The sequence below is a fragment of the Stylophora pistillata genome, chromosome 6 (assembly GCF_964205215.1).
Source record: "Stylophora pistillata chromosome 6, jaStyPist1.2, whole genome shotgun sequence".
Taxonomy (NCBI): Eukaryota; Metazoa; Cnidaria; class Anthozoa; order Scleractinia; family Pocilloporidae; genus Stylophora; species Stylophora pistillata.
In genome coordinates, this window is record NC_142524.1 from 32637994 (window position 1) to 32662910 (window position 24917).

The window sequence follows — 24917 nt, forward strand, 5'->3', positions numbered from 1 at the left end:
CAATTTTCCCACTCATTGTACGCGTGTGGTGTTTAATCTTTAATATCATAGGTGACAAATTACTCCTTAATTTTGGGGTGAAATTTCAGCGTTAATTTTTAATTTCACATGTGAAATTACAAAATTGCCATGGTAACATCTCTTGTATCTCGATCAGAGCCAAGATGGCATCGAGATTTAAGACACTAGCGACTAAATACAGGAATGGCTCCGACCTGTAATTGGATGATAAAAATAGTTAAAGTTAATAAGTTATATCTTAACTCCTTGCACGTGAGTATTTCCTTTTTTCAGGTATAGTAGAGTTGTTAAAAATTGCCAAGCGAAATTAAAGTAATCTGCGACTTACTTCCTTTCGGTGTTTTGCAAAAATAGACGAGGAGCTCGATGAATGGATTTGTCTTTCATGTGAAGAATTTTCCCAGAAAGTCAATGTTTTACAATGTTCTGCATAATTAATGCATAATTAATGTATGGGGTGATATGGTACTCTTTCCAGTCAATGTTCCACGAAGAAAACTCCCTCGATTGCAGCCAAGCCACATTTCTCCAGCAGAGCATACTGTAAATTAAAAATATCGGTCGGAACGTCACGTAACATTGCGTGATTTTCGAAACGTGACATGCAGTTGCTGCATTAAACTTTAGACATCACGTGGCCTTGTATTAATTTATGAGCGCTCCATTCACAAGCATTGTAATGTTCAACTTAATAAGAACTTTTAAAATAAAAAGCTGTTTCGATTTTATTTCAGTTTAAAATTTATTTCGCCAAAAAGAAAAGAAGAAGAAAATTAATAAACGCATGAGTTGGAGCCATTACTGCCAGCGGTGAAATACAGGAATGGCTCCAGTCTCTAGTCGTCCACCTGAACTGAGTCTGCACTGACTAAATCAGTTTAGTCAGCGGAACGAGTCAGCAGATGACTTAGTCCTCTCCGGAATATCGCTGAACGAGAAAGGTCTCCCCTTCGTTATGTAAGTAACCATCTCTTGTTTGACACATCGGAGTTTTCAGTCGCATTGATATTTCCCTGTTTCGCTTGGAGACACACGGTTAAACAATACTCACGTGCAAGGAGTTAAGATGTAACATATTAACTTTTACAAACTTTTACAGGTCGGAGCCATTCCTGTATTTAGTCGCTAGTTTTAAGACGGTGACCCTTGAAGAAGTTACGAAATTAAAAGAAGCGGCCGAAAATTATTAACAGGCACGAAGAATTCGAAAGGTATTTTTTGTGAAGAAACTCAGAAAATTACGAACTTTAACAATAATGTATGCTTTAACGAAAACTTTATTCTACTTCATGTTCTCGGTTTTCGATAGAATAAACCAATAAAAACAATTACGGTTGTGAACGTAATTTGTCACCCACGATGTTAACAGGTAATCAAATGGTTTTCTCGTGAAATTAGGAAATAATTTCACTTGCGTTTTGTCAAAATTCTGATAATTTCTCTCGCCTAAAGGCTCGGGAAATTGAACGCAAGTGAAATTATTTCCTAATTTCACTCGTCGCCATTTGATTATAAATATTAATCTTTTAAAAATTATATAGCGCTATCTCTGTTGCTATCCAATAGCGCTTTACAATGATATTAAAAATATCTAAAACACGATTAAAAGATAAACTAATAAATGAAATAACTCAGTTTTTAAAAGCAGAATAAAAGCTAAGGATAATAAAACCTTACCAACTACCTACCTGCCTAAAAAACTAACCCACTAACTAACCAATAAAAGATTATTTACAGAAAAGTTTTCCTAAAAAGATGTGTTTTAAGATCGCGCTTGAATTGCAACAAATTTTCCCTTGAACGGATTTCTAGCGGCAGTGCGTTCCATAGTCCAGTCATCATCTTGTCTGACCGTAGTATTTTTCTTTTTCCATTTCCGGTGTTTTGAAATCCTCCCTTTGAGAGTTTGCGAAGTGTCTTTAATGTTGCAGTTGTGATCAGCTGTGATCAGTGATCGGCAGGCATCGATTACATTTTTTGGAAACTTAAGTATAGATTAGCAACGGAAAAGAAGGGCAAATGTCGTTTCAAAACTCGTTCAAATTCATGAGTGAAACAAAGTACGGAGCGAGGTAGGATTTCGTGACCTCCTTGAATCCTTCTGAAAAAATCCCTTCGTTGCCTAAATGGAGCGCACGTTTTGCAATTTGGTTTATAAGGAAATCGATTGAACAAATAATCCCCACTCTTTTATCGATCGGGAAAATTTTTAGCCTTATATTCTGAAAATGAAAGTGATAATAATTTGTAGAAGGGTTGTTAATTGTTGTACAATCCGTTTCTGGGTCAGGGAGTCCCCCATTTATCACGTGTACGGCAAGTGACCCGGTATATCGTGATAATGCATATCCATATTAGGTAAAGTTCGCCAATATTGACCCGAGTAACCGAGTCCGACCGAGCCTTGCGTGCAGCCGGCGCGCTTCACACTCCCCTCCGTAACCCTAATATTCGCTCAAACGGCTGTGGTTTGCCCTAATTTACAATGTTCAAAGCACTGGGAGATCCTTCTTTCGTCGCTAAATTCCAGCAGACGTTTGGTTTAAGGAGGATAGAACGCGAGAAAGATGTCCTCTCAACGATGCGTGATCAGGACTCCTTGTCATTTAGAAATGGACATATTTCAGATACTCAAAGCAATCATCTTCACGCGAACGGTTCAAATCACGCCCATCAGCGAAACGGATTCGTGAAGCCTGGGCCACTAGAAAAGTCCAAATCAGCTGGCGAGGAAAAGAAAATCGACGAGTTGTACGAGTACAACAGATTTTTCCACGCACTTTTCGTGTTTGGTTCAACCCTGGGCTACGAGTCGTTTTATCTCACATTTTTTCCTTTCTTGATTTGGAACATTGACGAATACCTGGCTCGGAGAACTGTTATTTTATGGGCTGTTATTATGTACGTAGGTCAGAGTGCAAAAGATGTTATTCAGTGGCCAAGACCACCTTCTCCTCCCGTGATTTCTGTGGAGAAACGTTTCCAAGTAGAATATGGCATGCCGTCGACCCACGCCATGGTGGGGACAATAATTCCGTTTTGTTTGGTGTATTTTAGTTACGATCGTTACCAGGTAAGCTTCTTTTCTGTGGTCTGTACCTGCTACGTTTAATTTGTGTAGGGTTAGTTTCATATACACTTGTTGTCGCAATTAGCCCGTGTAAACGTGTCAACTGATGTGAGAACATACTTATAAATGTGCCAACAACTTTCGTGACTAATCGATGGCTAAGGGCACAGTACAGCACTGTCATGTTAATAGCCGTTTTATGCAAACAAGAACTTTTCCGCACCACTTTTGTCTTGATACTGTATACAAGTTTTGTTATGGATCGTGATTGAAATCAAACTACAATGCGTTGACCAAACACGTATTAATTACACCCTTGATTGTTTGAATGTCAGACAGGGATAGCCAAGTCCTGGTAAGGAAATAAAAAAATTATCGTCGCAAAATTAATAAAATCAAGTACCTGTTAAACTTCTGAATAGCTAGACATCAGGTGCGTTATCCGTGAGATGTAGGAAGTTGAATCAGTGATTTTCTTTGGCTTTAAGTTGTGTTCTAATTTGCTTAATTTTGCGTACAAAATACTTCAAGCTCCAATGCAGCCTTCAACAATAACAACTGTATATTACCATTATGAAACAATGTTTTACTGGGAATGGGGGGAGGGGCATCTGTAAAATTTCTTCTCTATATAATTATTGTAAACTGTCGCCGGCAGTCTGGAAAGTCCCCCGCACAGTGTTGTAAAGCGCATTAGAGCATTTACATGGAAATGCGCTATAGAAATCGATCTATATTATTATTATTATTACAAATAATATTCTCTTGGTATCTGCATTATCTGTAAAAAGAAGCAAGAGGAAAAATTTAAGTTCCTGCTTGGAATTCACAGTGCCAGATTTTAAGGAAACAGATCAGAGTGTGATGGTATTTATAACCTGTTTCCCTATGAATTCTGCCATCAATTCTTACTGGGTACCCTGTCTTTTACAAGCAACATTTATTAATGGGCACAATTCTGAATTGACAAAAAATTCTTCAATCTATCACACTTTAAAACAAAGTAACTGAATTTGGTTCTTTTGTTACAGTATCCCCTTTACATTGGTGTAATATTTGGCATATGTTGGTGTGTTCTGGTATCAACCAGTCGTCTATACATGGGAATGCACACACTGCAGGTATTTGCATTTGCTTCCTAATAATTCAAGGTCAGTGCAAGGATGTGGTGTCCCTAGTCAAGGGGAAAAGTGGTGTCATTTTGCTTGTTTTATAGTGTTCCTATCCCCTCTCACTTTAAGAGTAAATATCAGTTACATGTGGATATGACATTGTTGTAGAAGTTACAATGTGTTGAGTAGCTTTGTTTACAGTAAGGGAAAAATGTGGTACGAACTTGTGACTTTCTCTCATGTGGTTTAAATATACAAATATATGATCACCACTTCCAAATTTAAAGGGGTCAAAATTAGGAAGTTCGAAATTTGTGGATTTTGGATTTGGATTTTGGCAAGAGTCAAATGTTAAGTCAAATAACATGGCATATTTAGATTTATTAAGTTTGTCGATTGCTTTGTTGAAGTTTACTTTCTGTTTGATCGTAAAAAGGGACTTGTCTGTTTGATTGACCTTTTGGCCCCTAGCAGTGACCAGCATCTAATTTCTCCTTACAATATCACCCCTGAATCACACATTAAGGTCAGGAGAATAGAGGAAATGATCACCAACTTAGAAGGCTCTTGATTGTTAAACAAATTCTCCTTGTTAGCATCACCTTAGGAATTAGAGAACAGTATGGAGAATATGCATACTGATGTTAGGAAATATAGGGAGAATGTGTTAGAATATTAAGGGTTGACAGGGAAAAAGAGACAGAAGGATGGTTTTTATCTGTTGTTAAGTTATCACATTTCGTACTTTGTAGGATCTTCTTGTTGGCATTGCATTTGCTGTTGTTTTACTTGCCACTGTGATTCCACTTCTGGATGTGTCTATTGACAGATGGGTGTTCAGTTCTCCAAACACGCCAATTTTTCTCGTAGTAGTTCCAATAATCCTGATCCTTATGTATCCAACACCACCAAGATACACTCAGACGAGGGCAGATACTGCCACTATTCTATTCGGAGCTTGTGGGGCACTGCTTGGTACTTGGGGAAGGTTCTACTTTCAAGGGGTGCCTGACCCGTACCGAGGAGCACCATACCCAATTCGAATTCCCGGTCAGGAGGAAATGTTTTGGATGATGTGCAAGTTTTTGTTTGGTGTGGCTGTGATTATTCCAACACGTGCAGTGATGAAGTCAACAGTGCATACAGTCGTGCCATGGCTTCTTGCAGAGACTGATCCAAAGAAGATGAAATCTGTTTCAGAAATGCCCCATCGCTTCCTCACATATACAACAGTTGGCTTCACTGCAGTCTTCTTTGTTCCCCACATTTTTGCTTATGTTGGAGTTTGACTGTCTTACAGTACCCTCTATCACTAGTGAAGTCATGGACCGATGCCAGTATGTGAGGAACTGTAAAACTGCTCCTCCCTCGACACAACCACTGTCAAGGAGTGATAACAAGTTGGGGTTAATCTTGGACTGGGGGGGGGGGGGAGGGTCTGTAGTTACTCAGATACTAAAATTGATCCAAAGTCATTATTGAAAGGGTACAGACATGATTGAACCTCAACCATTTTAACCAATTTTTCTTCAGTGCTACTATAAAGTAAAATATGAAAATTTTAAATTATCCTTTTTTAGAATTTGTTACTATACTTTCATAAAACTGCATGAACATAGAGCTAAAAATATATTAAACTAATGCCGTTTAGGGTTGGTAACAAGCATGGCTAAGTATCTGGTTGAATGCACTGTCAACCTTTTTTCATCAGAAATTAGAGGCTTCAGATTTTGTGGACTGTTTACCATGTCTCTATGGTATCAAAACTTACGGTGTTTCAAATTGTTGATGTTGTACATAATATACCAGTAGTAAAAAGGGAATATTACAGGTGATAAAATTGTAGAAATGTCAAAATTGAGCTGTAGCTGATTGCTGTTTATAGCTGTAACAATTTCAATGGATTTTGGACATATTTTTTAATTTTCTCTTCTTCTGAAACTATACTTATGTGGGAAGCAAAATACCAGAAGAAACATTTTTTCCATGTTAATGGTGTGGGATTTATATCAATAATAGCTATCATTTTAATTGTCAAGTTTAAAAAAATAGCCGCACTCAATATTGTTAAAAAATGTTGTGCCCCAAAATAATTGTTGACCTATTTGTCTTCGTTCTGCATGATAACTATACTCTTTTTAGAAGTAAAGTTTTTCCAAAGAATATTTTGTTGCATGCCATCTAAATATCTCTTTTAAGCTTAGCAACTTTTGTATTGTATTACCGATCCATACATTTGTATTTAGGAACTGTTCACTTGTCAGAATTGTTTCTGATGAAAAGCTATGTAAATAATAACAAAGTCCTTTCCACCTTACTAGGTTGTACTGTGCACTGCTATTTCAAATAGCACTTTCTTTCTCTACTGATGTTAAATTAGGATAAAATGTTAACTTAGGAGGATTATTTATCACAGCACTCATGGAGAACAGGGGTCTGTCATGATTGAGTGGGTTCCAGGTTTAACCCTTAAATCTACATGATCCAGTTTGTTTTTCTCCTCACTAAAAGTCAGACATTTCTTTGAAAATTAATTCAGAGAAGTTGGTGTTTTGAAGATAACCATCAGGAAGAAAAGTTTATTTATTCTTGTTATTATTTTGCTACATAATGTAATGATATGGGGTGAAGAGAACTTCAGCGTTGGTCAGTTATGGCCAGGGATTAGGCTTAGTGTGAATCAGATGTTAATGTTGGGTGTGTAAAAAAAAATCATGGGGGATTTTGTTAAAAAAAACAATTCAACATTTTTATTAGTTAAAAGGGGCCCACTGGATTCTTTATTTCAAGTAACACTCATTGCTTGATAAGAAACCAAGGTAAACCTTTGTTTTTGGAATATTGAATAATTGTGTAAGCTCAGGCGAAATGTTGCGCATCTTGACAGTTGACAGCTCACGGTGGGATGTCTTAATAAATACAGAAACAATTAAAACTTCACTAACAAAGATTCCCTGGTACATGTTTATCATGTTTGTAATGGTTACATAAGGAATTATCTGTGTCTATGCAGGAGAGAGTAGATTAAAGGGACACAAACAGTGGTCCCATGATACCAGTCTGTTCCCTTTTGTTTTGAAAAATCAAGGTTTTGAATATTAATTTTGTCAAGTTGGGGTCAGTTGGGTTGGGGTAAATCTGAGATAAATTCAGGTTGTGGAACTGAAAGTTAAAGCTAATGGAGCACATCCCAGCAACCACAGGTGATGAAAATACTCACAGATTTGATTTTAGTTTATTGCCCCCCCCCCCTCTCTCCCAGGATTTTTTTACGCCTTCCCTAATAGATCACAGGTTCCAATGCACAACCTCGTGTGAGGAGAGGTACTGTTAGAGTAGTGTTTTGCCCAAGAAAAACTTTTATTCATAATTTTGTGTAACAACAGTTTACAACATTATCGAATAACTCTGTGTGCTGTAATGTTTGAACACCACATTAAATCTTTACTTCCTCAGTTCTTGTAAATAAGCTTCATTACTTCCTTTGTAACCAGAATTTTAAGATCTGAGTGTAGCACTACCTCATTGCAAAGTCAATAATCTGTTCCTACAAATAAAAAGAAAATTAATACAGAGCAGAGAGAATTATTTTTCATAACATTTATAAATGCAGGGATTCAGAAAATTTGACAGGGATAGAAAATGTGGGCAGTTTTAGACACTCCTTTTTCTTCTCTGTTCCCCTTTAGCCCTTCCTTGGGGAGCAGGGATGGCGCAGTGGTGAGAGCACTCGCCTCCCACCACTGTGGCCCGGGTTCGATTCCCGGACCTGGCGTCTCATGTGGGTTGAGTTTGTTGTTGGTTCTCGTCCTTGCTCCGAGGGTTTTTCTCCGGGTCCTCCGGTTTTCCTCCCTCCGCAAAAACCAACATTCCAAATTCCAATTCGATCTGGAACAGTGGACAAGAATAGCCACCCAGTGGATGTCCATTGTTAAATCATTTATTTATTTATTTATTTATTTATTCCGCCTGACAGAGAGATTAGTAGCAAAACTTCTGTCAATGCTGACTTTATTTTTTTTTTACCTATGCTTTGTTAATCAAGTAAAGTATTATAATTAATTGACTAAAACTGTTAACTTACCTTGATGGGAAGCATAGCACTGGTTGCAATGAGCCCCACTGATCGTGCAAGAACAGGTATAGGATTTGATGTTGAATAAAGTCTTTTAAGAGCATCAATAGCTGTGATCATAGGGACTACACTCTGCTGCCGTTTTGTCTCGTATGTTAAAAGGTGCTCCAGGGATCCTGAAAATGGAAAAATGGTCAAATCATGGCATAAAATTCTACATGATAAACCCCGAGATTTTCTACTTTCTCTAAGTGACTGATACATAAAATGATAAGATTTTAAAAAAGATATAAGATTGCATTTAACATCTCTTCCTACTCAGAGCAACTTGAAAGCAAAATCACAGACATCTCCCACTGCAGCAGTTGGTGAGGGACAAGATGGGTCACTATGTCTCTTTCACTCCCAACACCTCATAGCAATTCTCCTTACTGTGTTTCATACAATTCTTATGATTTTAGTTTGGAGCATTTGGTGTTGGATCAACTAATAATCCCCAAATTGATCTTTTTCATTATTTTCATCACTTGTCTGCTTAATATTCCAATGATAATTGTAAGAAGAAATTATGTCTTGGTCACTCATGGGAGTTAAATGGTGAAGCTAGATACTTTACTCTCACAGTGAGGTCTTTCTCCACCAAAAATCTAACTGGTTACTAGAAACCTGTCAGGAAAAACCTCAGAAAATGGGGTAACTACAATCCTGATAACCTCATACAACAGGAACCAGGATTAGCAACGGGCACTTAGTGTTATATGCAGACTTATACTATTTAGAGATTTTAAGAAAGATTGATGCTTAGTTACCAAGATCTTTTCCTTCCTGTGCAGCTTCAGACAGCACATCTCTTAGACAAGCAACATCTCCAAACCCCATATTAACTCCTTGCCCAGCTAGAGGGTGGACTCGGTGAGCTGCATCACTTTAGAAGAAATATGAAGAACTCAACGTGAATGTTTGTAGTTAGAACACGTCAAAGCCAGAAGTGCTCAGCTGTTTTATTCTTATTGGGTACTGTGTTATGTACCATTCTCCTTGAGACATCTAACTGATATGTCACTATAATTGTAACAAAAAGACTTGCCCACCCTATCAAAGCCAGTCTTGGTCTGACATATTCCATGGCATGACCAAAGCCGTATGGAAACATTGCTCGACTACCTTCCTCAACACCACTCACACTAGGGGGAGACTGGGTACCAAACCCTACCTCTGAAACAAAATGGCAGCATAAGAGTATTTGGTACAGAGAATTAGAAACAGTAAAAAATTAGAAAAAAAAAAAAGATTCATTCAAAGTATGTCAACCCCAACACATAAATTTGGCTTAGAGTTTGCCATCTGTAAGTGCAATGTTGTTGATTCATAAATATACAGAATTGATATCAGTCATTTCCTCAGTTTCAAAAAGAAATGGCAAAAATACAAACAATGGAAAAGCAATATCTCTTCCTAACGGCCTCCCAGTTAACTCAATCGGTTAGAGTGCTGGACTTCTGTGCGGGAGGTCGAGGGTTTGAGCCCCGGCCGGACCAGCACTCAAGGTCTTAAAATAACTGAGGAGAATGTGCTACCTTCCTATGATATCAAAAATGGATAGACATACTGGTCTTCTCGGATAAGGACGAATAAACCATAGGTCCCACCTCCTGCATCCATTAATTAGTTAATTTGGTTAGGCAGGGGATGTTAAAGAACCCACTCATGAGATTACTAGGATGTGGTCTGGCCTGTTTACTGGGAATTGGGGGGGAGGGGGCAGGGTTCAGTTGGAGCTTAAACTTAGTAGGGGACTTATGTCCTATTGATTCTGCTCCAGTACTTTGTACAAATGCTTATTAAATACAAATACGAAATATTAATACAAATTCCTTGGTAAAAGGAAAAACTAGCCAAGAAAAGGGGTAAAGAAAATTTCAGTAACTCAGTTCACATAGACGGTTTAAACTGGGAGGGAAAAAAGAGGTATGAAATTAAACAAGAGGGAGATAGGAGAAGAAATGGAAAGGGGGTTTAAATATTTAAGAGGAGAGAACTTACTTGTCCATGGCTGAACAAAAGAAGCTAACATATATGAAATTCTTGTGGCCTGATCCACCAAAGGATTACGGTCCAAGTCTTCCCACTAAAAAAGGCAAAAGTTATGAAGAAAAATAAATAACACCTTAGTCTATGCTTACAAAAGAGGAAATGTAAGATTTTCTCCTGCTACAGCCATATCGCCTGGCTTGGTTAGTCTTGATCTGTGTCACGTAATTTTAAGAAATTTCTAAGAATGTACAATAATGGACATATTGGCTCTTGAAAACAAATCAAATTTGACATTAGACCTTCAAAATAGCTTTTGAACCTTGATACTTCTTTCCAATATGGAGTGTTATTATATAGCTGTGTCTCACAAGGACTGGGAACTACTGAATTCACGAATTTGATTGGCTGAAATCAATATTGAAAGCGGTCTAGATTTTCCCATCTCGACCGGCATCTAGACCAGACTAGAAAAAAAAGGTACAAAGAATATAAAAAATTGGCATATAAGACACAGCCATATAATCATAAACATCTTATTAACCAAGCTTAGGTCGGTCTGTATGGGGGAATCTTGACCTTGGTCGCTGGTATAGACCTCATTGCGTTCGGTCTGTACCGGTGCCCTCGGTCAAGATTCTCCCATACAAACCTCCCGCTCCGTTAATAAGAACTAAGTACTATGTTAACCACCAATGGGCACATTATCCATTACTGTTCACCAATTACATTTCCTAAGGTGGTTGGCAAGGAGAATTTGTGTGACAATCAATATTTAATCCTCGTGAATTTTTCCTTGTGACCTTGATGTGTGATTCATGGGTGATACTGTAAGGAGAAATGGGATGCTATAGTCACTCTCTGGGGTCAAACACTCAGAAGAAAAAAGAACCTATGAAAATAGACCTGAATATTTCACCTTCAAAACTTACAAATGCATTGTTTACAGCATCAACAAATCTGTCTTCCTCCAATGAGACCAGCTGCTTGGCATGTTCTGGAGTTGTTGACCACACCAATGAGCTCAAACTATCTGTAAGCTAAACACAGATCATAAATTAAAACTGAAAATAGAAAAAACTCATTGCATCGTCAGTTCATTCTTTTTCTTGGTATAACCTCTAAAGAGCGATTAGTTTTCGTGTAGGTCTCCTCTCTATGTGAAATTAAAGTCTTTGTTAAAGAACCCATGATAGGACCTCTGGAAAGCCAAAAAATGCCTCTAATAGAGAAATAAGAAAAAACTTCGAGACCATCCAACAGTTGGTTAAATGTACCCAATAATAAATTTAAAGTAATAAATTTATAGTGATTTTGTGAATGCACTGCAGTGTAAATGATCAAGCATTTAACATCATCTCACAAAATCACACTTACTGGTAGAAGAGCTATTGGTCCTGTCGGCAAAAACTTCTGCCATGCAACAAGGTTGTCTGTGATCTACAAGGGAGAAACACTTTTTAAATTTTGAAAAGAAAGCTGACTGTTACTGGAAATTTTTCACTTGAAGACAACCTGATTGTAGCCCTAATTAGCATTAGTCCATCTATTTTCTAACAAAGAGCAAGAGGTTTCATCTTTTTTAAGTAAAAGGGGCATTGTCATTGCAGAAGATTAATGCTAAGTCACGATACCAGTATTACCTCTCCGAATTGAAGAGTTGCCACTACTCCTGTTTGATCGTATTTCCAGGAGAGGGAATCCATTGATGCTTGTTGCCGCACCAGGGATTGTGGACCATCAGCTCCTATCTTACAAAGTAATGAACTAGGTGATTCACTTAAACAATATGGTAAAGACTTATTTGGTATTTAATTCTCAGACTTCCAAGTACACTACAATAACACTTTTGCAAAGCGAGTGACACTTGAAAGCTTGAAAGACTACAAGAAAGAGGACTTAGAGTGGTTTTTCAAGAACTGTACTTCTAGTTACAAACAGTTATTAGAGAGGGCAGATTTACCCACTCTACTAAATAGGCGCTTACAGGACCTGTGCATCCTCATGTATAAAGTAAAGCATAAACTGTGTCCTGCATATATAAGTAACATCTTCAAAGTACACAATAGTAATTACAATCTGAGGCAAGCCGATTACTCTCTACCCAGGTATGAAACTGTCACTTATGGCAAACATTCCATAAGATTTCTAGGGCCCAGGTTATGGACAAAATTACCCAAGAGTATAAGGGAGGTCGAGACCCTCAAGTCGTTCAAAGGCAAGATACGCCAACTCAGTATAAGTGAGCTCTTGGATGATGGCTGCACACGCTGTAGCCTCTGCTCATCTTGAATTTTATTTATTTTTATCACAAATCCCGTAATTAGTTAACTGTAGATTTTCTCTTAGCTATAATATATATACTACTGAAAATATCTCCTAGTCTTTTTTCTTTTTAGGGTCCCCATATTTGTAAGGGATTTTTCCCTAGCTAGAAGGCTCTTGACACTTTTAATAAAGTTTTACTACCACTACTACAATAACATATATTGAACTTAGAAATTCTCTGAGCCTTAGCGAACTTCGCTAAACACACACATCCAAAAAGCCTTATCTTGAGTATGAACTTTGCAATAAAAAAAGGGTTATTTAACAAGAAACATTATTAATATTCCAGAAGACATGCTATATTTCTCACAGTCACCCGCAGCCAAATTTCTCCACAGCACATGCACCCCCCTGGTAACCTTCATCTTACAGCTTTGCCCAAATAACTGATAAAAATTATAGACGCAACAAACACATAATCCAAAGTCAAAGCTGTCATCTTAAAACAAAGACTAGGGTTTGAATTTAAAAATAAATGCATGTTGCCGTGGTCAACTGGGAAAACAAAGCATCAGTTTTCTTTATATGTGTTGTAGTTCAATTTTATCCTTGCTTTAAATTTTATTTTCCTTTGTTTCAAACTCATTATCATACATTAATGTGACCAAGAACAAAGGAAAATAAAATTTGAACCAAGGATAAAATTGAACTACAACATATATACCACACACCACTAATCTTGAGTGAACTGTTCTTCCATCTTCCAGCTCCAAGGAAGCCCAAGTATCACGGACATCCTCATCATCCTTTAAAATCAGACAGTTATCAGGATTAATTAAGAAACCAATCTTATTTTTGTGTTAAGTTTGAGGTGAACCATGGTATCTGACATAAGTCCTGCAATCAAGGCTTCATTATTAAAAACCACTAAAAATGCCTACTCGGTGGATTTGAAAATGGAATTGCATCGAAACTCTATTGATTGAGAATGTAATTATCTGTTCAAGTTTACCAGTAATTCACACTTTCACACTTTATTTTCTTTTTCTTACAAAATAATTTAGATTATGTTGACCCGCAGATAGCAAATTTGCTATTCGAGGCGGGTAATGTTCCACTGTTGTACCATCAATTTACAGAATTAAAACCATCACAAATAAAGTTAACCATGAAGTTCAGGTAAAAATGATTCTGAATTACAGTTAAGCTGCAGGTAATTCCCAGTTATCTATTTTGTTTGTTGAAAGATCATAAGAACCAAATAATGTGCAAATTTTTTTAAAATAAAATATTAACTTCATAAAACACATATCCATACCAAATCTTTTGTTAAATCAGGCAAGCTTAATCTCTTAAGCTTTGTTCCATGCAGAACCTTCACTCGTGAATGAAGCATTTTTAGCTGTTTTCTGAGAGCTTCAAGGGTGACAGGATTTTCTATAATGAATCCCATGTCCTTTGAACCATACAAATCCCTAGAGCCTGGTTCAAATGTGATGTGTGCATCACTGCAAGCATCCCAAACCTAAACAAAACAACAACAAACAGGGCTCGACACTAACTTTTCAACTTGGGTACTGGCCAAGTGGCTGGTAACATCATAGATGTTACACCATTTTCAGTTTATTTACTAGCCAAACTGGTGGGTGAAAATTGAAAAGCACCAGCCAAAACCAAATTTCTGTGGCTAGTTGGCTACCATCAGTGTTGAGCCCTGAACAAAGAACACCATAACCCTGACTAAATTCCCTCCTGAGGCCTCACTCTCTGAGTTTCTGCATTTGAAATGAGAATTTTGAGTTACATCTAACTAAACAGCTTAGTTGATTATTTTCCTTTTTTCTCACTACCTTTCTGCTTGAAAACACATTAATAGCGGGACTCCCACGCACACTTTGCGCACGTGGGGCAGAGCCCCATACCCATGGAATATGGTCAACCTCTTTTCGTTTGGTTGTCACGCGACTGACCGAGCTTACGTACATATGTGCCTTCAGATTGCACGGGTAGGGTAGAGGAGACTATCAAAACGAAGGGAGGGGTGTCTCAGGTGAGTCTTGGCAAATGCACATCTTTTATGTTATCATTAATATTACGAACTTGGGAGCTCCACTTTTAGGCTCGGCTAAATCTATATATTACTGTTATGAGAAATTCCTCTTCAGACACTCCTGGGATTAAAAGGGTCAGTGGTTAGAAAAAAAGACACACAACTCATTTAACCCTTTAACTCCCAGAAGTGATTAACTTGTAACTTCTCCCTATAATATTCATACATCATCCAGTAAACAGGTAATGAGAATACTCAAACTCATCAGGTAGAAGTTGTTACCTTGATTGAACACCAAATTCTCATAACCAATTTGCAAGGAAATGTGTAGCAGCTAGAGGGGAGAATTTATAATCAGATCTTGGAAATTAAAGGGGTTAAGGGGAGAAATAGTACCACAGCAACCTTGCATAATGTTGTTACCTTTTGTTGAACATTTATATTTAAAAAAAAGGGGGGGAATTTCTTGTTCTAGTGTTGGGAGGCCTGTGCCTCCAATAAGGCACAGCGGGCAAAAAAATAAAACACATGGAATGTATGAGTCAGACATGCTTGTTGTTGTTTGTAGTTTTTCATTTTAACCTTACTGTGGATTCCTAAAGCTCGTACATATTCGAATCATAAACTGATCTCGATTGTTTTGAGCTTAGAAATAAATAGTGAATTAGTGACTAAACATGAGATAAAATTTGAAAAGCAATAATTATAATTTAATTACTTACTTGCATCCTTCTGAAGGGTTTGTATCGCATTTCACAAATATGATCCCAAGCACCAATACCTTGCAACAGAAATAATTTTTACTCAACTTAAACGGATCTTTGTATTTACGAATGAGAAATCTGATCATGCATGAAAATACTTGTTTGCAGATCATGGTATTGGGATTTTAAGCACAACAGCTCTCTTGTTTCCCAAGATAAATCTTAAAGAAATTGTCAGTAAACTTGAAAATCAAATAGGAAAGGGGATTTCAACCTGAAAAAAATTATACCCATGGAGAGATTATAAAAATAAATTTTCAACACACCAGCAAAGTACTACTGGTGATAGCACGCCAGAGCTTTTTACCCTTTTTAACATGGGTAACTAGCATCTAATTTCTTCTTACATTACCATCCATGAATCAAATTTTACAGTCATAAGAGCAAAGGAAATGATCACCAACTAAAAAATTTCTTGATTTTTAAACAAATTCTCCTTGTCAGCACCTTAATAAATGTGTCGCTGATGTTAGGGTGCATGTGTAAGGGTTACATCTATATCCTAGGCTATAAATATATCTTATTAACCAAGCGTGAGGGCCGTACTGGGAGAACATCGACCCGAGGTCTTGACAATACGGACCGAGCGCAGCGAGGTTCGTACAGAAAAGACTGAGGGCCGATATTCTTCCAGTACGGTCCCAAGAAAGCTTGGTTAATAAGAGATTTATTATATGACTGAAGTTCAAAAGGACACGAGTGCGGTATCATTCGGGACAGTGCCCGGTCCAATACTTAGAGAATATTGGACCGGCAATAGAGCATTTTGATTGGTTGATTTTAGTTATTGGCCCTCTGACTACCCAAGTCATGTAATAAAACTATATAATCAAAAGGAACTCACTTTCCAGAAGCTTTTTGGAACCAGGTGTGATGTTGCTAACACGGTTGCTGTATACTGAGGTGATCTCTTGAGGTCTGTCAGGTGCTGCTTCCAGTAAAAGAATCTTGTGATCATCCAAGGATTTCTCCAGTCCTTAAGGAGAAAAACACCCATGTGACTTACAGAACTACTAAAAGAGTGTTTGTATGCAGTAGTTGAATCGTTGGAAGTATTCAACCTCTCGGAAATACTCCATAAATTTCCTAGGGGGGGAGGGGAAGTGTCTCTAGCCGTTTGTTGATAAAAAAAAACCCCAGAGTTTTGTGCACTACGGTTTACCAATAGTGTGCAGATCCTCCTAATGTCTCCCACAGACCTCTTAATACTGAAGAGGCAGAGATGAAAGTTCATAGTTGAAAAGACTGTAGAGTAAACAATTATATATCCCCCCCCCCGGCCCAACCCGACAAGACGTCAACTTTCTCACCTAGAGCACAGGCCAAACTTGAGCCGACCATTCCACCACCGATGATGGTAACATCATAGAAATCATGTGCATCTTTACTAGCAGCTAAACATAAATAACACACTCTAAGCTTCAAAAACTGTTTACAGATCAATGATTTTCTCACAGCTGAAAACATCGTGCAAAGCTGGCAGAAAAGATTACATAAGAAAGCGCATAGTGCTGCTGGCCAGGTAATTTTAGTCTTATGTCATGTATGCTCATCGAAATAACGCGCGTTTTTAATCAAAGATGGCTTCAGCTGACAAGAATGTAGTAGGGTTACTGAATGGATTGGCACGAAGAGAATATTTCGGAGAATCGGAAATCACAGACGACTTTCTGCATCAAGAGCTCTTCCCTGATCTAGGAAGGGAGCAATTTGATGCAATGCTGTCAAGATACGACAATTTAATGCGAAATATCGTATCCGCGGACATGGATTTCAATCAACTCGAAGCTTTTCTGACATCTCAGACGAAACGAAAACAAGGCTCGCTAACCCAGGAACAGGCTGCAGCGTTTTTGAAGTTCTGGAAATCTCAAAAGGTGAAAATCCACGATGTCTTAGTCCAGAGATCGTCTTGGAATAACAGATTGAAGGACATCAGCTGGAGGATTGATCTGAAGAGCCAAGGGAGACACCTTCAACAGATCAACACACCTGTAGCTATCGTGGAGATGCAGGTAGAGAAACGATCATCTGAGAATAAGGTAGGGTTTTTCGTCACTTTCCCTTGTTAAGTTATACTTATTTTTTTACCATTGAAGGTTCTCCCACCAACCAATGCACGCCCCCCCCTCCCTCCTCGTGAAGATTTTACCCCACCAAATGCAGGGCTCTTAAGTTGATTTGTTGGCGAACAGTAAGATTTTTGATCACATAGCCTTTGATTGTGACACTGTGGGTATCACCTTCCTGAGATGGAGGGGGGGGGGGGAGGGGGGCATGCTCCCCTGGAAAATTTGGCAAAAATGAAGTAGCTAGGACATGCATTCTTATTCTGAGCAAGAATTTCCACCATTTGAAAGTGTCCAGAGCAAGCACAAAGGGAACAGGAAGTAAATTATATGCACTGGAAATAATGCAACACTCTTTGGAATTTGGGGTTGCATGTCACATGTAGACCACATAATGCTTTAACGGCTTAATACAATAATAATAATAATAATAATAATAAATATATATCGATTTCTATAGTGCATTTCCATGGAATGCTCTAATGCGCTTTACAACACTGTGCGGGGGACTTTTCCAGACTGCCGGCAGCAGTTTACAATAAGTAAATAAATTTTACAGATGCCCCCTCCCTCCCATTCCCAGTAAACAGGCTAGACAACATCACAGTAATCTCGTGATGTAGGTTGTTTAACGTCCCCTGCTGAAATTAACTAATTGATAGATGCAGGGGACGGGGCCTCCAGCTTTACATCCTATCCGGGAAGACGAAGCAATGTGAGTGAAGCGTCTTGCTTAAGGACACAATGTCAAGCCCTGGCAAGGGCTTGAACCTGAGCCATCTGACCCAGAGTCCAGTGCACTGACCACTGGACTATTCACGCCTCACAATAGTCTCTCTGTGGCTCAGTGGTAGAGCAGTGGAGTGCAGAATCCGAGGCTCACTGAGACTTAAACTTTTTGCCTTGTTGCATGATCATGACAAGATGAAAATGTCTTACTCCTTGCTGCCGTACCAGTGATATACATTTTTTTTTTCAGGAAACAGATGTTTTCCAGTTTGAAATGGATGAATCCCAGCTCTCAAATATTCTCTCAAGTATTGATGAAATTGAAAAGAAACTGACAAGTTATGCCCAATGAGTTTCACATCTCTCTCTCTCAATAAAAGGGTAGTGATACTGATATATATTGACTCACCACGAAACAAAAAGTTCTTCAGGAATGATGAATTGTAAAAGTCTCTGAATGATTACATAGTTAGATAGCTGTATTATGTGAAAATTACACTGTAGTTGAGAAATGAAGAGTAATCAAGTTGATATAGTTTTTTAGTAGTATTCATCAATTGCATGGAAAAAAATTCCATGTCTCAATCAATATTGTGATAATAAAATGTTTTCTCTTCTCATGTGGTGTCCCAGCACACTCACTCAGAGGAGAAATATGCTCCATGAAGCTACACTCTTTTTTCTGATTTAAACCTCCCTTCCTTCCTTCCTTCCTTTTCTGGCTGTGTAATTAACTCTGCTCATTACATCCCCTGACCTACATCTGCCTTGTTTTTCACTCGGTGGTTACTGTTGCACTGTGTACCATTTTGCATGGATTAAGCACAGTTTTTCTTACTGAATGCATGGAAGAGGCTCCTAATTCACTCCCCTCACATGTGCATAGAATTAAGTACAAAACAAGGTTGGATGGTAAAGGAGAGGACTGCTGAAGTTACTGGTGAATTTAGTTAGAATTTTGTAGGAGACTGTTGTAGTTTTTTTCTTTTATTGAACCTGTGCCACAATTAAATACTTCAACTTACAAAAATAAATTAGAAATACCAGAAGCAATTGAGTTTTAAGTAGGGCTTCATGTAACGACAAGTCACCATGTCAACTCATGAAAGTGGTGTATCAGCATTCCCTGAATTCATTTATTAATGGCATAACATTAGGTTTTCAAAGATATGAAGTAAAGGATAAATACAGTAAACTTAAATACAGGTATTCTAATTTTGAGTTATGTTAAAAAAAATAATAAGAATAAAACTTGAAATGGTGTTACAGCAGCAACTACAAGTCTCAAACAATAATAATAATAATAATAGTAATATTAACTTAAACATTTATACAGGGTTGCTGCATCAGTTTTATAAAATAACTGCTATCAATGTAGGTCCTACAATTTGATTAGTAGTTTACAGTGGAAATACATTTATAAATATATCCCATGCAATAAAGATAACAATACAATAGTTATCAAACAAATAACGTTGAAAAAAAAAATAACGAAAGCTTTTGATAAAAAACTGCTGTTGAAATGAACAATCTTCACAGCTTCATTAAATTTATGCTTTTCTAATCTAATAAAAAATTCACAAATAAACCACTTTTCAAATGACTCTTAACAACAGGCAATACCAACTGCAAGTAAATGGCTACCAAAGTTTTATTTGTCGGAAATATAACCTTACAGCAAGTATTCAAGACTCCAAGACATATCAGAGCACAAAATAACCCATTTGGCTGGTTATAACTACAAAATATTCTGACTACTAAAAAGTTCCAAAGACCCACATTTTTTTTGATGCCATTAATTGCTTATTGTTTATTAAGTTAATAAAAGTTTGAGTCTATCAGGTGAAATTTCATTGACTGAATCTCTTTCTTTTACTGGAAGTGATCAGTCTAAGTGGTGGGCGTATTGAATGACAGCATAGCTCCCTGATGTCATCCATTCTTTATTAATAGCCTGCAGTTTGTCGTCTTGACCTGGAGACAATCCAACTTGAACATCAGCCTTCAGGGTTCTCAATGAACACAGAGGCGCTGGCAGAAACCCCCAGAGGGCGAGTGTAAAAGGAATTGTGTGATTCCATTTACGATCACCAACCAACTTGCGATAATTCAGGTCACCCTTGAAAAATACAATCTTTGCATTTGAAAGCTCTTCATACAAATCAGGGGCCACGTTTTTCATTTCACTAAAATCTTGGGCCTGTGTCCAAAATGAGTGGCTTTGAAGAATGAATGTTCTATCTTGGAAGCGCTGAATCCAGCGCTCTCCAAGTTCTGATAAACACTTGTTTGAAGAACCTTTCATTTGTTGTGCCATCCACATGACATCTTTGTTGCTGGCATCAGAAACAAACCATGGAATTTGCTTTGTATGCAGGTGAATCTCTTTAGCCAAATTAGCATGCAGCAAAAATTCTGCAAAGCATAGGTCTGTAAAAAGTTCAAAGCCTGAGTTGTCCAGGACAAAATCAATCCTGGGGTTTTCACTGCTCTGAATTGTGTTCCAGACATCCTGAGAATTGTCAACAATAATGTTTTCTTTCATTCTTTGAAGATGAGCTGTCTGACCTGCTCCCTCCTCATGTGTGATTTCACCACTAGAGATAGAAAGGTCACAACGGTTTCCCCACAAACAGAACTGCAAAGAAATATAGGACTTGATGCACATTAACAAAACCAAACTAATAAGTATTGCTGAACTACTGGGTATGATAAAACTTTGTGTATGGGAAATAACACGAGAAAGTGAAAATTGAAAACCTTAAAGAGAATTAGTGTCCTTCATTTCTTGAGAGCATTATAATTACACCAATGAGAATGTCACTAAACTTTGTACACTCAAGTCTGATTCAGACACTGTACTTCATGTGAACTAAAGAAAACTCCTTCACTAACTTTAATTTTAACTATCACATCTGAATAAAGTAGAAATGGCTTATTTGGATCAGCTTAGAAGTTCTCCACATTCGGCTAAGCAAAGAATACTATGACTATTAGATTTATATTCCTAGCCAAATATATCAATATAGTTTTCATTAGCCAAGGGAAAGTTTTATTGCGCTTAAACACTACTCATGGAACATCGGTGTATCATGCTCTGTGAGAAGAAACATTCATGTCTGAATTAATTCAGCTTCTCGTGAATTCAATTGGAGTTATGTGAAGAACAAAAACTAAACAGGGATTTAAGTGTACTTGTTCTATTCTTGTCTCCAGCCAATATCCCAACCATCCTTTCCTTTTCGTGCATATAAAATCATCATGCTCATGAACTAAAAAAACAGGCCTTTGATATGGCCTGCAACCATGTAAATTAATGACCTCACAAACTAGTCTGAATTTAATGATCTACCCAAAGTTAGAAATTGTTAGCGTGTACCTGAAGCAGAGTATCAAACACATTTTTTACATTTCTTTTCTCTTCACCATCACCACCAGAATTATGTATGGAGTGTTTGAGGAACTGAGCCAGGGAAATTGCTGAGTTCTGAAGTCCTTTAAAGGATTCTTCTTTCTGGTCTTGAAAGGGATCAAAGCACTTGTGCTGCTTGCTACCAAATAATATTAACAGTACTAAATTTAAATATTATATAAAATAAATAGTAATGTGTACTGAAAGTAAAGTTTTTGGGGTATTGTGAGAAGTGTCCAGAGTCATTTTCCTTTCAGTGGTTAGTAATGTTAGTATTATAAGGGTAGCAAAGAAAAGCAAAGCCCTGATCCTGTTTCACACAAAAATTCTACAAAAATTCATGTATCACATATACTTCAAACAGCATTTCAGGTATCATGAATCTGAAAGGGAAAACTTTAATTAAATATCTTTTCTAAGACTTGTGTGTGAGTTTTTTGGGAAATTTTGGAATTTCTTACTGTAAAATTCACACAACACAATATATCAATTTTGGCCTTAATCACATGTCACGGATGAAGCCTTTCCCACCCTTTCCCACGGACAAAGCCTTTCCCATCCCACATCCTTCTCTTGGACACCTTCATCAATTCATTCACCTGATAGAAATAGTTTCACCAAGGGGTGTTTCATCGACCTTCACCACGTTCTACCTACCTCAAAGCAAAGGCTTCATAGATCTTACGATACATATAGCACTCAACAATCAACCATGCTCCAGTGAAAGAAGTAATTTTGTTTTGATCAACCAGCGATTTACCCTTCTCAATGGTGTCATTCCAAATTTGCACATCTGGCCGATCATCTTCCATCTGGGTCAGTGGCTTATTAGTTTTCATCTCATATCTTAATTTAGAGAGTTTTGCTATCACTCCTTTACTGTCCTCAATTTTTTCCTGTTAAAATGACAAAGTGTTCAATATTTCATTGTTCATCTTTTAAATGAAAAATACTGCTATGAACGTTGCTTCTTTTTGTCCTTTGCATAAAATGTTAATAGTTTGCCAGTATTTCAGACTAGTCTAAAATGGCAATAATTAGCAAGGAGGGCACAAATACATACATACATACATACATTTTATTGAAGCTCCCTTGACAGGGCTTTTCAGCCACAATATGCTAACTAAGACTGAATAATTAATAAGAAGAATGGAACTAAATTATTAACTAATTAAAATAACATAGAGACAAGATAAAAATCAGGCTAAAAGCATATTGACAAGTCTCTTTAACCTCTATGAGTAACAGTACAGGGCGCGACACTAAAGATAGCCAACTACCAACAGACTAGTAGAAATTCAGTTTTGGCTAGTGGTTTTCAATTTCCACTAGCCAGTTTGGCTAGTAAACAAACTGAAATTGACAGTGGCTTTTAAATTCTCCATTAGTGTCACCCTTAAATTAAATGTGAATGTCATGAAAATAAAGGAAATGATCACCAAATTAAGAAGCTTGTCACAGTCAATCAATCTCTCTTTTCAGTATGAAAAGAAATATAAGGAGAACAATGTGGAGAATGTAAAGGCCGATATGAGGGTGGACATGACAATTAAGCTGCTTTATGTCATATACAGTGGAATCCCGATTTCTCAAACCCTCGGTTTCTCGAACCTCCCAATAACTCAAACCAAACCTTATTTCCCTTGGATTTACTTCACTTGTAATTTCACCCTTGATTTCTCAAACTCTTGATTTCTCGAACCAATTTGCGTTTCCCCTGGAGGTTCGAGAAATTGGGATTCCGCTGTATTGGTGAAAATGCCATGCAATTTTTTTTCTTGTTAAAATTTCCAAAAGAAACCATGGAGCTGGTCATCCATACATGAAGGTCAAGTGGCTGGGACCTTGGACTCCAAATCGTTAAGTCCACAAGCCCTGGCTGAGTTATTGAACAGAACAATTTACTCTGTTTCACTACAACTCATCCCTCAGTTATTCCACATTTGGTGGTATCAGCTTTGTATTAATTTTCCCACCTGTTGATTGGACTCCGACAATGCTGATGCTTGTCTATGCACCAAGTCAATGACTTTGGTCAGAATTACTGGCAGTCTGTCTCGAATTGTAAGATAAGCAAATGATCTATACAACAAAATGATTAGTAAGAAAAAAAAATCTTAAATTAGCACTGAAGAACAAGGAAAGAACATGGGTCCTGCAATGTCAAACAAAAGACAAATTCTTCTTGATGAGTCATTTATTGAATACCTGCCTATTTTTATCTGCACAAACTGCTAATTAAAATCAAGAAATCCTACAGAGAAGTGTCACTGTTTGATTCATGTGTTTGCAAAACAAGATGACAACATGTGTGCCTCTCTTTAGAAGGTTCCTCTGACTATTTGAACAATTTCCAGCTCATTGATGACACCCAACCATCACTTCTTCAACTTAGTCCTAGTGATGGCGACTCCTAGTCTGTTTTAAAAAAAAAATCATTAAGAGCCTGTTCTTTAACTACTGCAAAAACCCCTAACTCAATACATTCCTTGCCAACACCTCCCACCCCATGTCTCCTGGTTGCTTGAAAAGAACCTCTTAAGCAAGCCGTGGTGTGTTGTAGCAAAGAGCAGTGTGGTAAAAATTGATTCACTGTAGCTCGAATTGTAGACTTAGCTTAATCTATGTATTATCAGTTTAATCATTTCGGCATCAACCACCCCCCCCCCCCAAAGATTAGAAGAGTAACCCTCTCCCTGCTCTTGTTCAGTCTCATGGTAGTTATTAGAGGGGGACTGGAGTCCCCCTAACCCCTAACTCAATACATTCCTTGCCAACACCTCCCACCCCATGTCTCCTGGTTGCTTGAAAAGAACCTCTTAAGCAAGCCGTGGTGTGTTGTAGCAAAGAGCAGTGTGGTAAAAATTGATTAGTGGTATAAATTGATTAGGGGGACTGGAGTCCCCCTCTAATAACTATGCATGCTCTAATTTAATGACTTTGTTTAGAAAGCCAACGAATATACAGAGTTCACAAAGATACGAAAAATATTATTTTTATGAGACATTCAGGAGGTCTGAGAACATAATTTTTCTCCCTGTTCATTTTATCAAACTTTTTCAAGTGAGTTATTTTCATGACAATGATGGGCCGATTCCGTTCAAAGTACAAACCTAAAAATACGAGATTATTAAAACTACATACCCTTCGTCCTTTCCTGATAAAGGTTCTGGTCTCTCTCCACCTGCAGACATGTTTTCAGTAACGAACTCTAATATTGCAATATCCTCTGAAAAATTTCAAAGAAACCGTACACCAAAGTGGGTATGTGTCTCGCCACCTGATTTGTTCGCCGGTTGACGGTTTACGGCTGGGA

At 37.6% G+C, this 24917-nt stretch overlaps 4 protein-coding genes across 5 annotated transcripts; 2 read left to right on the forward strand and 2 right to left on the reverse strand.

Moving 5' to 3' along the window:
• The first annotated feature begins 2034 nt into the window (after positions 1 to 2034).
• On the forward strand, positions 2035 to 7153 carry LOC111324896 (sphingosine-1-phosphate phosphatase 2). Its single transcript, XM_022928561.2, has 3 exons — positions 2035 to 3094; positions 4123 to 4212; positions 4956 to 7153. The coding sequence occupies exons 1-3, from the start codon at positions 2507 to 2509 to the stop codon at positions 5490 to 5492; spliced, it is 1215 nt and encodes a 404-aa protein (XP_022784296.2). The 5' UTR covers positions 2035 to 2506; the 3' UTR covers positions 5493 to 7153.
• A 391-nt stretch (positions 7154 to 7544) lies between these two features.
• LOC111324894 (ubiquinone biosynthesis monooxygenase COQ6, mitochondrial-like) lies at positions 7545 to 16908 on the reverse strand. Of its 2 annotated transcripts, XM_088763292.1 has the most exons (14): positions 16702 to 16858; positions 16236 to 16367; positions 15350 to 15408; positions 14910 to 14961; positions 13896 to 14102; positions 13309 to 13383; positions 11953 to 12060; positions 11687 to 11749; positions 11242 to 11349; positions 10322 to 10406; positions 9370 to 9493; positions 9088 to 9203; positions 8288 to 8454; positions 7545 to 7750 (listed from the first exon to the last, which is right to left on the reverse strand). In XM_088763292.1, exons 2-14 carry the CDS (start codon positions 16347 to 16349, stop codon positions 7721 to 7723), a joined length of 1308 nt encoding a protein of 435 aa, XP_088619418.1. In that variant the 5' UTR covers positions 16350 to 16367; positions 16702 to 16858; the 3' UTR covers positions 7545 to 7720. The 2 variants fall into 2 exon arrangements, with proteins under 2 accessions (XP_088619418.1, XP_022784294.2); XM_022928559.2 differs by lacking the exon at positions 14910 to 14961 and having other exon boundaries at positions 16702 to 16908.
• Positions 16909 to 16944: 36 nt separating this feature from the next.
• On the forward strand, positions 16945 to 18856 carry LOC111324897 (COMM domain-containing protein 1). Its single transcript, XM_022928562.2, has 2 exons — positions 16945 to 17433; positions 18440 to 18856. The coding sequence occupies exons 1-2, from the start codon at positions 16972 to 16974 to the stop codon at positions 18539 to 18541; spliced, it is 564 nt and encodes a 187-aa protein (XP_022784297.1). The 5' UTR covers positions 16945 to 16971; the 3' UTR covers positions 18542 to 18856.
• A 304-nt stretch (positions 18857 to 19160) lies between these two features.
• On the reverse strand, positions 19161 to 24917 carry LOC111324895 (damage-control phosphatase 1). The gene is made up of 5 exons (XM_022928560.2): positions 24746 to 24917; positions 23578 to 23683; positions 22259 to 22497; positions 21569 to 21740; positions 19161 to 20827 (listed from the first exon to the last, which is right to left on the reverse strand). The coding sequence occupies exons 1-5, from the start codon at positions 24793 to 24795 to the stop codon at positions 20075 to 20077; spliced, it is 1320 nt and encodes a 439-aa protein (XP_022784295.2). The 5' UTR covers positions 24796 to 24917; the 3' UTR covers positions 19161 to 20074.

What these genes read in the sequence shown, in the direction of transcription:
- LOC111324896 (XM_022928561.2), top strand. Translation starts at nt 2,507, where the DNA reads ATGTTCAAAGCACTGGGAGATCCTTCTTTCGTCGCTAAATTCCAGCAG. An exon ending in TTAGTTACGATCGTTACCAG is followed by an intron (nt 3,095 to 4,122) that starts GTAAGCTTCTTT and finishes CTTTTGTTACAG; the next exon opens with TATCCCCTTTACATTGGTGT. An exon ending in TGGGAATGCACACACTGCAG is followed by an intron (nt 4,213 to 4,955) that starts GTATTTGCATTT and finishes CGTACTTTGTAG; the next exon opens with GATCTTCTTGTTGGCATTGC.
- LOC111324894 (XM_022928559.2), bottom strand. Translation starts at nt 16,858, where the DNA reads ATGTTTTCAGCTGTGAGAAAATCATTGATCTGTAAACAGTTTTTGAAG. An exon ending in AACCCTTCAGAAGGATGCAA is followed by an intron (nt 14,103 to 15,349) that starts GTAAGTAATTAA and finishes TGTTTTGTTTAG; the next exon opens with GTTTGGGATGCTTGCAGTGA. An exon ending in GTGCTATGCTTCCCATCAAG is followed by an intron (nt 7,751 to 8,287) that starts GTAAGTTAACAG and finishes TTTTATTTGTAG; the next exon opens with GAACAGATTATTGACTTTGC.
- LOC111324897 (XM_022928562.2), top strand. Translation starts at nt 16,972, where the DNA reads ATGGCTTCAGCTGACAAGAATGTAGTAGGGTTACTGAATGGATTGGCA. An exon ending in AACGATCATCTGAGAATAAG is followed by an intron (nt 17,434 to 18,439) that starts GTAGGGTTTTTC and finishes TTTTTTTTTCAG; the next exon opens with GAAACAGATGTTTTCCAGTT.
- LOC111324895 (XM_022928560.2), bottom strand. Translation starts at nt 24,795, where the DNA reads ATGTCTGCAGGTGGAGAGAGACCAGAACCTTTATCAGGAAAGGACGAA. An exon ending in TGTCGGAGTCCAATCAACAG is followed by an intron (nt 22,498 to 23,577) that starts GTGGGAAAATTA and finishes TCATTTTAACAG; the next exon opens with GAAAAAATTGAGGACAGTAA. An exon ending in TGTTTGATACTCTGCTTCAG is followed by an intron (nt 20,828 to 21,568) that starts GTACACGCTAAC and finishes ATTTCTTTGCAG; the next exon opens with TTCTGTTTGTGGGGAAACCG.